General features: G+C 28.4%; 1 protein-coding gene and 1 pseudogene across 2 annotated transcripts; one reads left to right on the plus strand and one right to left on the minus strand.

Moving 5' to 3' along the window:
• Nucleotides 1-51: 51 nt before the first annotated feature.
• LOC145184994 (zinc finger MYM-type protein 1-like) lies at nt 52-2,713 on the minus strand (annotated as a pseudogene).
• Nucleotides 2,714-10,635: 7,922 nt separating this feature from the next.
• Nucleotides 10,636-15,559, plus strand: LOC145191691 (inverted formin-2-like). 2 transcript variants are annotated; one of them, XM_090077167.1, is made up of 3 exons: nt 10,738-10,753; nt 11,225-11,852; nt 12,112-15,559. In XM_090077167.1, exons 2-3 carry the CDS (start codon nt 11,396-11,398, stop codon nt 12,141-12,143), a joined length of 489 nt encoding a protein of 162 aa, XP_089933293.1. In that variant the 5' UTR covers nt 10,738-10,753; nt 11,225-11,395; the 3' UTR covers nt 12,144-15,559. The 2 variants fall into 2 exon arrangements, 1 of the variants encoding a protein (XP_089933293.1); XR_016449441.1 differs by lacking the exons at nt 11,225-11,852; nt 12,112-15,559 and adding an exon at nt 10,868-10,910 and having other exon boundaries at nt 10,636-10,753.

Raw genomic sequence — 15,559 nt, forward strand, 5'->3', positions numbered from 1 at the left:
ATGATATGGGTTTATAGAAATGAGTGACTAAATAAATAGACAACGCAACGCTGCTTTTAAAATAACAAATGCTTTTATTAAACATATAATAAATCCTCTAACTATATAAACAAGAGTTATTAAATTTTAAAATGTAACTTTTCTAGCTTTTTTGTCCGCGAAATCTCTAATCAAACTAGAAAAATCTAAGTTTTCAGCTATTTCTTGCTCGATTGATAACATAGATAGAGAATTAAGTCGATCTTGCAACATGGTATTTCTTAAATATGTTTTGATTAACTTCAGTTTAGAAAAACTACGTTCTCCACTAGCAACAGTAATAGGTATTGTAAAAAGAATGCGCAGAACAATCCATGTATTTGAATATAACTCTTGTAGACCATGTCTTTTAATAAAATTCAGTACAAAAAGTGGTGTCATCTCTTTTGTATTTATTTCATTTTCAACATTGCTTAATTTATCTTTAATAAAAAACTGCACACTTATTAGTTCGTCGCATAGCAAAGCACCATCAATTTCTGATTTTGTATTTACAGTTAATTTTTCTTGTAATTGTTTACACAATTTTAAAAGTTCATTCTTGATGGGCAAATTATCCAAATTAAATAAAAAACTCCATATATTTACATATTCATTAAGTTGTTCAAATCTTTCATTTATTGACGACAGACTGTATCTAATAAAGGGTTAAAAAATGTCAATTCAAGTTTCTTCTCGGGATTTTGAATTGGTTCGTCAGCAGCATTTTCATCATAATGACGTTTCACTCGTCGCACTCTTTTAAGCGGCTTAAATATTGGATCGATGTTTAAATCTTCAGCTAACTCTTTGGCATCAACCGTTGCTTGTTTAAAGCCAAACGTTCTGTAATTTTCCAAAAATGTGAGGCATTTTTTCAACATTTCAGCGCACTGTACTAGATCCATGTCTTTGGCTTGCATTGCTTTACTAACAACGTTTATTTGGAATAGTACATTGTACCATGCAATTAAAGAAACTAAAAAACTATAGTCTTTTAATTGTTCAGCTAATGTTTGCGCTTCGTGTGCAATATCGGGAGTTTTGGTTTCAGTTTCATATATAGTAATTAAAGCATCATTTACGCTGCTTATTTGGTATCGGATGGCTTTGAGGCTCTCAATTTTGGCTTCCCAACGAGTGTCGCATAATCGTTTAAGAGTGAAGTTTGTTGTATGACTAAGTAAAACATTCCAGCGTGAAGTTGATGCAGAAAATAATGTGAATAATCTTTGTACTATGCCAAAAACGTTAATGGAATTTAGTGAAGACTGCGCTGCATCACAAATAACCAAATTGAGAGAATGACTTCCACATGGAAGGTAAAAAGCCAAAGGATTCAAATCTAATATTCGCTTTTGTAGACCTATTTTTTTACCTTTCATATTTGCACCGTTATCGTAACCTTGCCCTCGACAAAAGCTTATATTCAGACCAAAATCTTTTAAAGCTCCAATTATGATTTCTGTTAAACCAAGACCTGTCGTGTCGTTAACATTGAAAAACCCAAGAAAGTGTTCATTTATTTTTATAGGATATTCTGATATATTTACAATTCTAATCGTAAGCGAGAGCTGTTCTTTGTGAGATACGTCAGGAGTGCAGTCAGCAATAATAGAATAATATGTACTTTTTAGAGCTTTGGATATAATTATGTTGGTTAATTTTGATGCCATTATATCTATCATTTCATTTTGAATGGTTTTTCCACAGTAATGATCAGAAATATCTCCTTTAAGAGCTAGCGTGACGTGGTTTAACATGATAGGATCAAATTTAGCGAGTAATTGTACCAACCCTAACAATTTGACGTTATTAACTGCATAGAATTTATCAGAAGAACCTCTGAAGGCCATATTGTTTGTTGCCAAGTATAAAGTAATGTTCATCAATCGTTCAAGAACACTTCGCCACCTTAAACTCTCCTTTTCGATTTGTTTTTGTTCTTGTTAATCAATAGTTTCACCAGCTTTCATTCGTATTTCTGTCTCAATCCATAGTTGATAAGCATTTCTGTGTGACTTACTATTTTCGTGAATTTTTAATGCTTCTGTTAAATTCTTCCATTTATTGAATCCATTTCCGTTTAACTTTAAATTCATGTTGAAATCAAAAAGTTTGCAGCAAAAACAAAATACCGCATCTTTAGAAACTGAGTAAACAAGTCAACGTCGTGAAATAACCTCACCATTTGAAAGTTTTCGGTTGTAATAAGCATTTGAAAAATGTCGTCTTCTATTACCGCGTGGATATGTGTCCAAATTCACTTGTATTGCACCTATATTAATTACATAATCAACAAATTGAATGTTGCGATGAATTGGCCACAGTCTGAGTAATCGATTGCAGTTTCTTTGGTGCGATCATTTACATCACCATCTTGGCCATCATCATTTTCGTTATCGATATCTTTTTCATCGTAGTGAACATTTCCAACTAATACTATTCCGTCTTCTTCATCGCTGGTTAATGTATCACTAAGTACATGCGCAACATTTTCTCCTTCCTTTATTTTATTACAATCACTATTTTCCGATGTAAAATAATTTTCAAGTTTTTTATAATTTTTCTTCAAATTATCAACTTTTTCTCCTTTACGTTTTCTGTATTGAGCACCAGATGGTTTCTTATTATTATGAGTTTTAAAAGCATTTTTTTCTTTATTATGAATACTCTCCATAGATTGCTGCTGACAGTTTCTATTTGTCTAAAATTTTAAAATAAAAAATTACTCGCAAGCTTGCGAGTAATTTTTTATTTTAAAATTCATAAACAATTTCATTATTTATACTTACCTGCTTTTTATTACCGCAAAATTTGAAAACTTGACAAAAACTGAATTTGAATCACAAATACAACTTTAAATTTCTTCTACAAATTAATAAACAACCCGCTCGCAACTTGTACCGAAAATAATGTTTAAAATTTAAACTTTAAATAGATGGAACGCAAAATAATTGGCGCCGAGAAAGATACAAGTAAAAAAATGAATTTAAGTCACAAAATATATGCTATGATTGAAACACTTTTAATCAAAATATTAATTTTGCATAAAGAATTTTTAACAGTGTAATAATACAATAAATAAATTATTTAAAGAAATTATTTTTATAAAAAAAACAAACATTCGAAAAAATTTAGGTTGACTTATTTTTTCTATTTATTATATTGTTAAAGTTTGCATACAACGTTTGGCGCCCCAGTTTTCTGGCGCCCTTGGGCGGCGCCCAGCCTCGCCCCCCCCCCCTAAGGCCGGCACTTGGTATTGTTTTAATGCAACAATTACATTTTTTAAGATTATACCTTTTTACTAAGTATAAATTTAATCTAAATGCTTCTAAAACAAAGTGGTTATCTTAAAAGATAAGTAAATATTTCTATTTTAATGATCTTTATTTGCAAAAATAACGTTATAACCATATTAATGTTTTAGTTGTTTCTCTGTTGAATCAAGTACTAAAATAACCGCTTTAAAGTATAAAGTGGCTGTTCTTGAACTTTTAAAGAACTTTCCTACATTTCCGAATCATTTTAGGCAACGATAAAGAAGGGTTTTCTTTGACCCCCCCCCCCCCTCTCTCTCTCTCTCTCTCTCTTCCTCCGATAAATCCAATGATCTCGAAACAATAAAACCGAATGGTAAAAAATTTTTAAACTTAATTTAAGCTCAGCATATTAACTGATTAACTTAAATTTTTATTTATAAATTGAAATAAATACAAAGTACACAATAAATATCAAAGAACTATGGTCAACAAAGATGCTTTTAATCCTTGAGAAATCAGTTGTAGCGGCCTGTATCACTCGCCATAACAGATTAGTTAAGGATTAACAAACGGTCTTTTATTACCAGAAATTCCTGAGTTAAAAATTTCTAAAAAAATTTTGATTTATTAAAATGCCTTGTTTTTAGACTACGCACCAAAAATGCAGGACTTCATTTGAGCAGCGTCTGATATGATCCACATTTTTTGAGTTATTCAATTTATATTTAAAAGTAAAGTTTTAAGTTGCGGAGTCACTTTATTGCAAATATATTGCAGTTTTATTGCAATAAAATGTTTCCTAGTAAAATATGGCACCTCTAAAGTGTATAAGATGTTTTAAACAATTAACTTAAAAATTATGTCTAAATACTAACTTTAACTATTTTTAGTTGATTTTTGCGAGTCATTAATTCTTAATTAATGACAATGTCCAGAGTATTAAATTATAGTATTTGTCTTTTTTTATTTATAGTTGTAGTAATTTGACTTTCTTTTGAGTAAATTTCAAATTACTGGTTTCACTTTTTTTTAGTTTAATTTTTTAATTTAACTACTGATTTAATTCTTATTTTCAAAAGTCTGTACTAAAACTATTTCTATTTTTTAAAGGTTTGCTACCTTCGAAATACCTTCGAAATTAATATATTCCATCCATGGAATATATCAATTTCGATACGGGTTTGTTTCGTTATCACTAAGTTGCTGCAAATATTTGCCTCGCAGCAGCAAATGACTTCGATCAACCAACATATTTATTGAAAGAGAAGATAAAAATCAGCTTTTTGAAAGAAATATATAAATTTTAACACTATCACCTGGCTATAAAAAAAATAATTCCGAATATTTTTAAAATTGAATAATTTACTTTGAAAAAACTTCTTCAAAAAATCAAAGCAACTGATAGAGCAGCTCTTTTCCTTCGGTTGATAATGAAAAAAAGCTATCGATGAACTACTTAATTCTACCTGGACCAACTTCAAGGAAATTACTTGAAAATTTTAAAAGATAAAATATTGAGTGTAAAGAGTGTAATATTTTTAGTAACTTTGTTGAGAATTTTAAAAGTTCATTATTTGAGATGTTATGTTATAAAAGTAACTGTAATGTATATAAAATATATAAAACTAATAAAATTTTCTAAACTTGAGTTATCACAAAGAGAAATTTGTACTAGATGCTCAGTGTAGATTTTACTGTCAGTATACAAAGTATACTGATTCTAAAACTTATACTCCATTAAATATATCTAATAAGTTACTAATAGTATACAAATGTCAATCCAAAATTCAAGAGAACTTTCCTTTTAAAACGCTGACCCACAGTATTTTTGTTGTATATCTGTGAGTATCAATTCTGAAATGACCTCTTTGGTGGCACCTGAGGGGTGAGATTCAGAGGGAGTAACAAATTTAAAAATATGAAGGATCTATTTTGTTAAAAATCTCTCAGTAAGTGGTTTTTGATATACTTGCTAAAATTTGCCCTTTTTTTACAACCTTTCCCTCTGCTAATACATATTTAATAATAATACATATTTAATATTACATATCAAATGTTAAAATTTTTATCCACTATGAAAGTAAAAGAAATAAGCAAAACCCCAAAAAACAAAAGAAGTTAATCACCTGAGATTCCAAATACTGGAAAATTTCCTTTTCCTGTATCTTTAAAAGTTGCTTTGCTCTGTTAACAATGATATCCTGCAGCTTAATACTGGTTTTTGTTTTGGCAACTTTGATAAAATTTTTTGTATTCATTTTTCATTTCGATGATTGCTCAAAAGGATAGAAATCTACTTGGAGTTTTTTATGAGCATTTTTGCAGCCAGAGTATTTTTGCAGCTTGTCCTTGAAAGTCTTTTACTTTAGAATTATGATAAAGCTCCACCTGATGTCATTTCCTCTTAAAAAATTGTCAATTGAGTCACCAATATTGTCACCTTTTCTTAACTTAACTAAGTAACTTAACAAAGTTAAAATCGCATTTATACTGCCAAAAATACTATTTCAAGGAAATCTTTTTTATGGGCAAATTTTTCTGTACGACAGTTTTATAATTTTACTGTACAACAGTTATATAATTTTACTGCCATTGTGATACAGAAAAAATTCTTCTAAATAGTGTCCGGTTAAAAAATAGTGTCCGGTTAGGTATCTCTCACCGGTTTCAGTAGAAATACTTAAACACAACTGCAGTTTAAACATTTCCAAGAAAGCACAATAATAATTTTGGTTTTAATGTTATAAAACTGTGCATATGCTAAACAATAGTTATACTTAATATAAGTAAAAGCTATTAAATATGTGGATATATGAACTATAGTTAGAACTGCAATACTTCCTATCAACATCAAGTTCTATATAAAATTTAGTGATTTTTTGTGATATATTTTGTAATATATTTTTCAATTGTCCTTCAAAGATCTTTCAATGAAAAACTTTACAATCGATTAGCTACCGAATTTTTTTAAAACCCTTTTAAAAAAAATTATTAATAATCTTTTTGACAATATATAAATTATTAAAAAATTATATTACTGTTCAAACAAGTGTTTCCTCTTTAAAACATTTTAAAATGAAATAAAGTTACTAAAATCTCATGATAAACTTCAAAGTTTTTCGAAAATCTGACTAAATGAGGCTACAACAAATATGTGTTATAATCTAGATGGGGAATGTCAGAGTTCATTTTTTGGTGATGCCGTAGTCTGATTTAAGCGAACATAATTAGGTGGTATAAAAATTATTAAACTAATTTATAAAGCGAATCATTTCATCATTTCATCATTTTCCATCATTTTCATCATTTCATCAGCGGATTTTTTCATCATTTAATCATTTCCCATCATTCTGTAGAATTTTTATACAACTAAAATTAGAGGCTGAGTTGCACAGTGAAACTGGGATTGGAAAAGTCTGCAGAGTCTGCAGTTCAAGTTTTGGTTTGCTTAGTTGATTTATCTTCTTTTAGAATTTCAGGAATCTTTTTACAAAATATCTTCCAAAAAATTTTAATTTTTTGCAGTTAAAATCAAACTTATATTACTATAAACAAGAATGGTATTAATAATAAATCACATTTTTAATGCATATACATACATGTATATTTTAAATCTATTTGTAATATTTAAATATCTAAAAATTAATAAACAAACAAATGTAAGATACATTTAGTTAGATTATTATGCATTATGTTTACATAAATTTATAATGTAGGGTAACATTTTAAGAACACACTTGTAGTGTATATGTGTTCTAAAAATGTTATCAACCCAAAAGTGAATTTACCGAAATGTTATATTATAACGGGTGTATCCTGTTTTTTTTTGTAATCCAAAGGTAGAGAAAATCACTGTCAGTTATGAGTTTAAGTCTTTCAAGAGGGTCTTAAATAAACTAATCATAAACAATATGAAAAACCCTGAAAATTAGTATACAACTATTACTATATAAAATGTTACTTTGTAATTGGTTGATAAATAATAACAACATGAGCATAAAAATAGAAAATATTTAATGAAAACGACAAATTAAAAAACGACAAATCACACAAATCCTTTTTGCTAATCTTGTTGAAACATTGTCGAGAAAATGTCTAAAGTTAGTAAACTAAGTCGAAGTTGAAATTTTAAAATAAAAAGGAAAAAGCTAAATTTTGAAAAAATACCTAAAATAATGAAACAAATTCACATCTTTTTTTAATTTAACATTTCAAAATTGGCAATATGTCTACAATCATGCAGGAACAGCAAACAGGTCAATTTTTCAAATAACTTAATTTTGGCTTTTATTTGTTGCTGAAATTCTGAGAATATGACAGTAAAGACCTAAACTAAAGCCAGCGCTCTTAAATCAATGCCTTCCAAATCCCGATAAATAAGTGTACTTTTTGGCGCAAAGCACTATGGGATGCCTTACGGGAACAAATTATCTTAATGAAGCGCAACTTAATGAAATATATCAACTTTTGCATTTATCATAATTTAAAGAAATTTTGATAATATAAATAGATATTTCTAACTCAGCTTTTGCATAAATCTTTTTAATCACATATTATCAATTTATTTGTTTCTTATCAATTTAAATATGTATTTAGATATTAAACAAATAGCTGATAATACTGAGAAAAAAAAACAAACATTTTTTTAATAAATATGTATATATATATATATATATATATATATATATATATATATATATATATATATATATATATATATATATATATATATATATATATATATATATATGTATATATATATATATATGTAAGTAAACAACAGTGTTTCATAAAATGTTATGTTTAGAATATGGCCCCGAAAGACATCCCATAATCCAAGGTACAGGCAATTACCCTTAAATATATGGATTTTTAGCCAAGTTTGCAGCCATTGTCTCAAACCCTGCATAAGTTGACCAAAGCATTAAATATACTTCGAAGATTTAAAATGTGGTAAGATCATATATGGCAGATGAAATTTTTTCTTCTTTCCGAATGCTAAGAGTTCACATAGAGATTATCAACAAAAAAAAAATAAGTGATTTTATCGTGTACATTTTAAATAGCTTTCATGATGATGTCAAAAGCTTACAATGTTTGTTTAACGAGCGATTATTTCCATTCATTCTTTTTAAACTATTTGAAATATTTGTTTTGTTGTTAATATTAAAAAAACACGTTTTAAGTTTAGTGTAAACAAAGCATTAAATTGTACGTAAAACAACGACTGTTATTTGTTAAAGCGCTTAAAGTGTCTTAACTGCTGAATCACGTAATAGAGTTTCAATTTTACCCCCTGCCCTCTTCCTCAAATTTTTCCAGCTGCGCTCATGTGTACGACATTTAACAGAAAATTTTTTTACCATGGAGTACAAAGCTTGATTAAAATTTGGCTACAAATTGTTTTACATAAAACAAACATTAAGAATAAATAATTAGCTAATTGTTCTACTAATTGTTCACATCACTTTAAAATGTTTTCTGAACAGGTTTTAAATACTTCAACACGAAAGTAACAAAAGTTGTAAAGATCATGTTGTTTGCTAGTTTAATTTGATACTATTATTATTTACTAGCTTGATTAAATACTATTTTTATTAACTAGTTTGGTTTGATACAAATGTTGTTTACTAGTTTGATTTGATACTATATCTAAAGGATACAGTTAATATGTAAGTTATAAGAAATGGATAGTGCTTCGCTCCACATTCCAAAAAAGCTGTCCCCGAAAAAGTAAACATTTTTCAAAGAATCTCGCATCCCTGGGTTTTAACCAAATTTTCAATCATTTACAAATCCATTTTAAAACGGAAGGACCATAAATGAGCGTGGGTCCTGTAAGTAGGTAGTTTACAATTCCCCTTAAATTACACTTATCAGTTGAACAAAGTGAAATTCAGCACCCTTTCATCGATAATTACTCGAAAATTATTTAACAGAAGCTAAATTATTTATATATGTCAATTATTATTTACAAAACGAATATTTTTGTGAATATTTGACATCATCTCCTGGATCTTGCTTTAAGTTACTTTTTATGAAGCTGCTATCCTTTTTTTTCCTTCTTTATTTGAAGCTAATTTCTTCATCAAATCTTCTTCATCTGAAGCTAATTTCTTGTTTTTCTATAGGATTCCTTTTACAATGAACTGGTTTAAATAACTTGCTGTTCAGGGTAATAGGGGAATATTCTTCGACACCATTTTTTTATATCATTCTAGAGACTTCTTGGAGTAGTAGATTGAACCCAAATTTGGTCAAAATACTGTGGGCATATCATGCTTTTTAACGAATGGCAAAAGATGCTTCTTTGTGCATTCTTCAATATATAAATCCGAGCTAAAAGACTTACGAGCAATGTATATTTCACTTTTCATAGAAGCAAATTACTTGCCATACTAGAAACCTTAGAGCGAATTTTTCTGTTTGAATATACTTGAATTTGTTGGCGACATATCTACCTTTCGACTGATTAAAATGTTGCTGACCTGGAAATTGTCATAAGTTTTCTCGCCTTAAAGGTTTTTATATAGCTTTTTTGAACAACCAATTTTATTTCTCTATCAATGGATTTCTATGGAGTTTCTTCATATGATATGCTTTATATTCTTCAGATTTAAATACTTTTCCTATCAAAGCCTGGCTGGATTTAAATTTTCTTAAATTTTTTCAAGATCTTTCTGCGACTGACATCGATTTGCCTTAATGGAGCGAATGATTGATTTTGCTTTATGTTTATCTTTAAGTCCTTTTTTCAACTTCTTGCATTTTTTTGAAATGATTTGCTTTGCCTCAAAAGTAAATCCAGCTAAAATATATCGAACAACACTTGTCGATTTTGAAATTTTAATTTGTGAAAACAAAGGATTTCCAAAAAAAATTCCAAAACGTTTCTTCGATTTAAAATTTTTTAACTCATATTAACCCGATATTATTGATGAGCAATCCTAAACGCCAACAAAATTAAACAACAGGACATTAGTTTCCTTCTCCAAAAAAATTAGAAAAATCTGTCGAGTAGTTTTTGAGTAATTAAAGATTAAATGGTGCTGACTTTCATCGTTTCAACCGATATTAGTTATGAACATTTACAAAAGGGTTTAGATTTTCAGCTGTCTGTCATCATTATGCTTTTTGAAAACAGGCTAAGAATAATGCTACTGATTTTAAAACTTGATTGTAAAGTAATTATTTATATATTCGATTCCCTCTGATATTCAATCAAAATATTGCTACGAATATTGTTTCTCATGATACTTATTTTCTTAAAAAAAAAATTGTTGTTTTAAATTAAATATGTAATAAATTCTTTAGACATTTTAGCTCAACCCCATAAACTAAATAAAAACAAATAAACTAGGCATGAATTGTTTCATTGAAAATATTATGGCCGCAAATATAATTCAATATTTTGTTGCCTTAAAAGAGACTGAAGAAATTTTATGAATCACGAGGTTTTTACTGATTCTGTAAGTATTTTTGAAACTCAGTTAAGTAATACGTAAAAATAAAAAATGGTTGTTTGTCATGCTCTTTAATTCAACATGCTAAACAGCATGACAAAAACCATTTTTTATTTGTAGGTATTAGTGACAAGTCCACTTAATCAAAATCCCAAGAAGAAAATCCAATTTAAACAAGCTGAGCGTTTAATTCAGAAAGCAAACTTGGTAATAAAAAAATTGCGGGAAAAAATGAAGTAGAAAATTATCAAAAAGTTTTGATTGGTTTCTAAAAGATTTTTTTTTATGTTATCAAAGTTTTTAAAGTATTTATATTAATGATAATCAAAATAATTAGAAATTATAGGACTTTAATGAATACTCTTAATCAACGTTTTATTTTGACTCCATTACGTAACAAAACGTATTATGTTTTCCAATACTTAATCAGTAAAATCAACTAAATGACGCAAACTGACTTGAGTAAAATATTTATAGACAAAAGAAAGATTCGAAATTATAACGAGGAGTTCATAACAACTTTATCGACTTTCCAGACTTACTAAGAACTGGTTGTCAGTTATAATTTATCGACTTTCCGGACTTACTAAGAACTGGTTGTCAGTTATACTTTATCATTACACTGCGAATAAATATAAGATTCGCATCATGGTTAAGCAATTTAAAGATCTTGTAAAGAGACTTCATGATACCTTAGATGAAGAAAAACGCAGATCTTTCCAATGGGATTCAGAAGAACTTTTTGGTGAAGTTAACAAACCTTCCATATTACAAGAGACTTTTGGGCATGAAGATTCTAAAATGTGGATAAATTTATTCAGTAACCACCCAAGTATTCAAAACACATCAGGTTTACGTATCAAGTTAGATGCGGCAAATGATAAGTGGATGAAATCTTTTATTGCTAATGGAGGACTGGAATCTGTGTTCACTATGATAGAGTTGATGGTTTTTAACAAAAGGGAAAGGGGGCTTGGTGGTTCCCATATTGGCGATGCAGTTGCATTACTAGAGACAATAAGTTGTGTCAAATCGTTAATGAAAAGTAAAATTGGATTGGAGAGCTTGATTAACAGCAGCCACCTGTCAATGAACATTGTTCTGGGTAAGTTATTACTTTTATTATCAAATGCGCAAACTTAATGTTTATTATTTTGCTATTATGAACTTTAATTAAGACTAATTAATTGATATCCTCGGTTTTTCTTATGGGTAATTTTTCTCTGTTGTGCGGAAATTTAATTTAAGAGATAACTGCTTCTGATGAAGTTATTTTAAATTCTTCCTAATATTAGACCTTAAAAAGAATCCTTGAAAATGAAATCTTTAATATCAAGCAAAACTAACTTGTAACTCCCATTTAGATGCACAATTTTTTTATGCTAAGAATTCATAAAATCGTCAAAGTATGTTGTCTGGTCAACCTGGTAGTTAAAGCCTAAAGTCAGATTGCAATTGCGTCCTTTTTCCATAGTTTGAAAAAAAAAAAAACAATCCAAAAAGATTTCAGCAATCGTGATATGACCACTACGTTACGTAATTCTAAAAACATGAACTCTTAAATCTGGTTTTTGATTTAACACTTAAAAGCAAACGGTTTCCTTTTTTTTGCTTTTAAGGAGAAGAAATTATAGTTTAATCAGAAAGTCAGCTTAAATCTATACATTTTGTTGTTAACTGAAATTTTTGTAGAAGTATTAGCTTCTTGGAAAAGAAATGAAGATGATTTTTTTGCAAGAATTATTACTCCCATTTTTTTAAAATTATATAATTCTTATAAAAGAGTTTCTTTTATACCGGTGTATTTGTTTAAATTTTCCGGACGAATCTGATATTACTTTTGAAGAAAAAGAAAAAAAATAGCATAAAGCTTTATCTTTTCGTGTCACAAAATCAACAAGATAAAAATTACTTGTTTTAATCACTTTAATCATAAGTCTATAGATTTTTTCGATTTTTATAAAATATTTTCTTTAATAAATGAAGACGCCGTCGTAATTAAAAAAAAAAAAATTGCGATAAAACGGATAAACATTTATTGTCATAATTTATTCCTTTTTTTATGTTCCAAAAATTTCCAATGTTCCTACTTTCTTTAAAATCACTTGTTATTGTTCAAATTTTATTTTAAATTTAATAGATTTATAATATTGTTAAAAATTAATAGCGTTGCTTATTTATAATTGTAAAAACAATGTGAAATAAGGTCATTTTAACGCAGTTGTTATATGTGTTTAACCTGGTTATCATACATTTTAGCTTAGTTGCTATAAATTCTAGCTTTTCATTTTAATCTGTTTATCATTTTAAAGTTGTCGTTTATTTCAGCCTAGTTATCATACATTTCATTTGGTTGTCATATTTTAACTAAGTTGTCATGTACTAGCATGTGTTCAGACTTTACCCTATGCTTTGAGATTTCTTACAGTAATAAATTTTATAAAGTAGTTAGAGTATTTTAAAGTACTAGGAAACTAAAATTAACCAAAATGTGCGTAATGCTATTGCAAGAGATTATCGCAAGACGCTCGAATATTCTTGCACTACAACATCTTAACAACGAGGCTTAAAAGCCAAAAGAATTTTGTCAAAGCTTTGAAAAAATATTATTTTAGCACACATAAGAAAAAAAAAAACTATTTCAGAACAGTGGATGTACGCTTGTAGTGCTTGTTAAAAACTTATTTTCAAGAGCGTTTTTTACTGCATAAGATACTGTAAAAAAAAAAAAAAATTGGCTAGTCTTTATGTAATAGAAAACAAAATTGATTTAAATTTTTTTTGGGTTGAATGTACATTAAATATAAAAAGAATGGAAATGAGTTGTTAACTTGATGCAAGATGTTTTAAAAATTACAATAAAATAATCATATTTGTTATTGTTTTTCATTCTAAATAATGAACCTAAATCAGTCAACTTTTCAACTTTTTGTCATTGCTGATTTACTTGGAAATGGATGTAAAAAAATTGAATTTTAAGAGGTTGCTGAGATTCTAGAAAGGTTATTTTGATTATTTTTAGTATAATTGAAGAGGGTACAAAATAGAGGGTCTGGGAACGAATTTTTTCATACGATTTACTCGAAATATCGTCGCAATTGAACTAAGCATTTTATTGGCTACATTTAATAATTACCCCTTTCTTTTCTTTCCATTATGTTTTAGCATACTTTGGCAATTGTAGCGCGTGTGCGTATACTTTAGTATGTAATCAGCGGGATTAAAAGAAATTCTGATGAGGCGATAGCCTCAGGCCAATTACAAGAAAATGCCTGATGAAGATAATTATTGGCAACTTATTACATTTTGTTTATTCGTTTGTTTAATGTTTAAAATTCTAATCTTATATTTTAATTTAAAATTTTTTATCTAAAAATTGTTCTTCGGAATAAATATTTTGAAAACAATATTAACTGCACAATTTTATTGTGCTGAAAGCGTTTAATTGTAGCATGTGCGACAATATATTGTATGCGGAAATTTTATGTATTTTAAGTGTTTTTATCGCATATTCTCGAAACAAAATTTCAAAAATATGAGAAAAAACCCTTAACGTGTAAACTTAATAGGGTTTTTAAACGACTATCGAAATAACAGCTGATTTAGAAAAGGAATGCAATATCCAACGCATAGAACTTGTGCATATCTTTCAGTTGATGAGCAAATTTAAAGAGGAGAATGAGGGAGGAAAGGTGTTAAAACGAATTTTTTTTGTTTAGAGTTTTTTAAACTTTAATTTCCCTCAGATGAAAAAACTTTTCTTATTGAAAAGAAAATTTACATTCATTACGTATACTGAACAAGGAGCTTAGTGAATCGACCAAGTTTTATACTGAACAAGGAGCGTAGTGAATCGACCAAGAAGCATAGTGAACCGACCAAAAGTTTTGAAGTTTTGAAGGCGTTCAAAAATCCTTAAATATTCGAATCAGAGAGTAAATTTGTCTTAGAAGTTCGAATTAAGCGTAGAAATTTTACTTATCAAGTTTGAAAAAAAAACGACAAATCTTAGAACAATCTCGATTCAAAATCTGCGAGTAGCAATTATTTTGGTAAGAAAGTTCGAATGAAAACAATCCTGCGTCAAAATTGAACTTGTTTGGGCAATAATTTTTTACTGTGTTGGCCCATGTAGAAACATATGTTAGAGTTTTGAGCTAAATCATTCCCAATCAAGCTTCCAATCTTTAATAAAAGTATTGTCATAGCTGCAATAGCAGGGTTTGAATATGTTGAACTTTGTTGTGCATCCTTCTTGTAAACTCCAGCTGTCTGATAATATGGTGTCTGATAATATGGTGTCTGATAATATGGTGTCTGATAATATGGTGTCTGATAATATGGCGTCTGATAATATGGTGTCTGATAATATGGTGTCTGATAATATGGTGGGGATATTTCTGATCAGTCAATAATGATTTGGTCAATTTCATTGTTTTGTTCTTTGATTACCGAAAATCTCATGATCATTAACAAGTAGTGTAACAAGATGCCACCAGAGGCTTGTTGTTTGAAACCGTTTTCTCATTAGTAGCTGATAACTTATCCAGTTCAGTTTGGTTTAAAGCTTCTTCCAAAACATAACATTGCTTCTTCCTTTCCAATCTAACAAGTAAAACATCCTAAAAATAAATTTCACAAAACTAATAAAAACATTCCGAATAAGAAAATACTAACATTTCATTTTTATATTTTTTATCGTTTCTGAGATTTGTAAGCCTTCAACTGTCAAAAATAAAACAATACAAAACCAAAAAAATGAAACAATACAAAACCAAAAAAATGAAAACATCACAAAGTATAAAAATAAAA

Source organism: Hydra viridissima, unplaced genomic scaffold (genome assembly GCF_058129835.1).
Source record: "Hydra viridissima isolate aposymbiotic clone 2 unplaced genomic scaffold, HvirCarnegie_v1 scaffold_2, whole genome shotgun sequence".
NCBI lineage: Eukaryota > Metazoa > Cnidaria > Hydrozoa > Anthoathecata > Hydridae > Hydra > Hydra viridissima.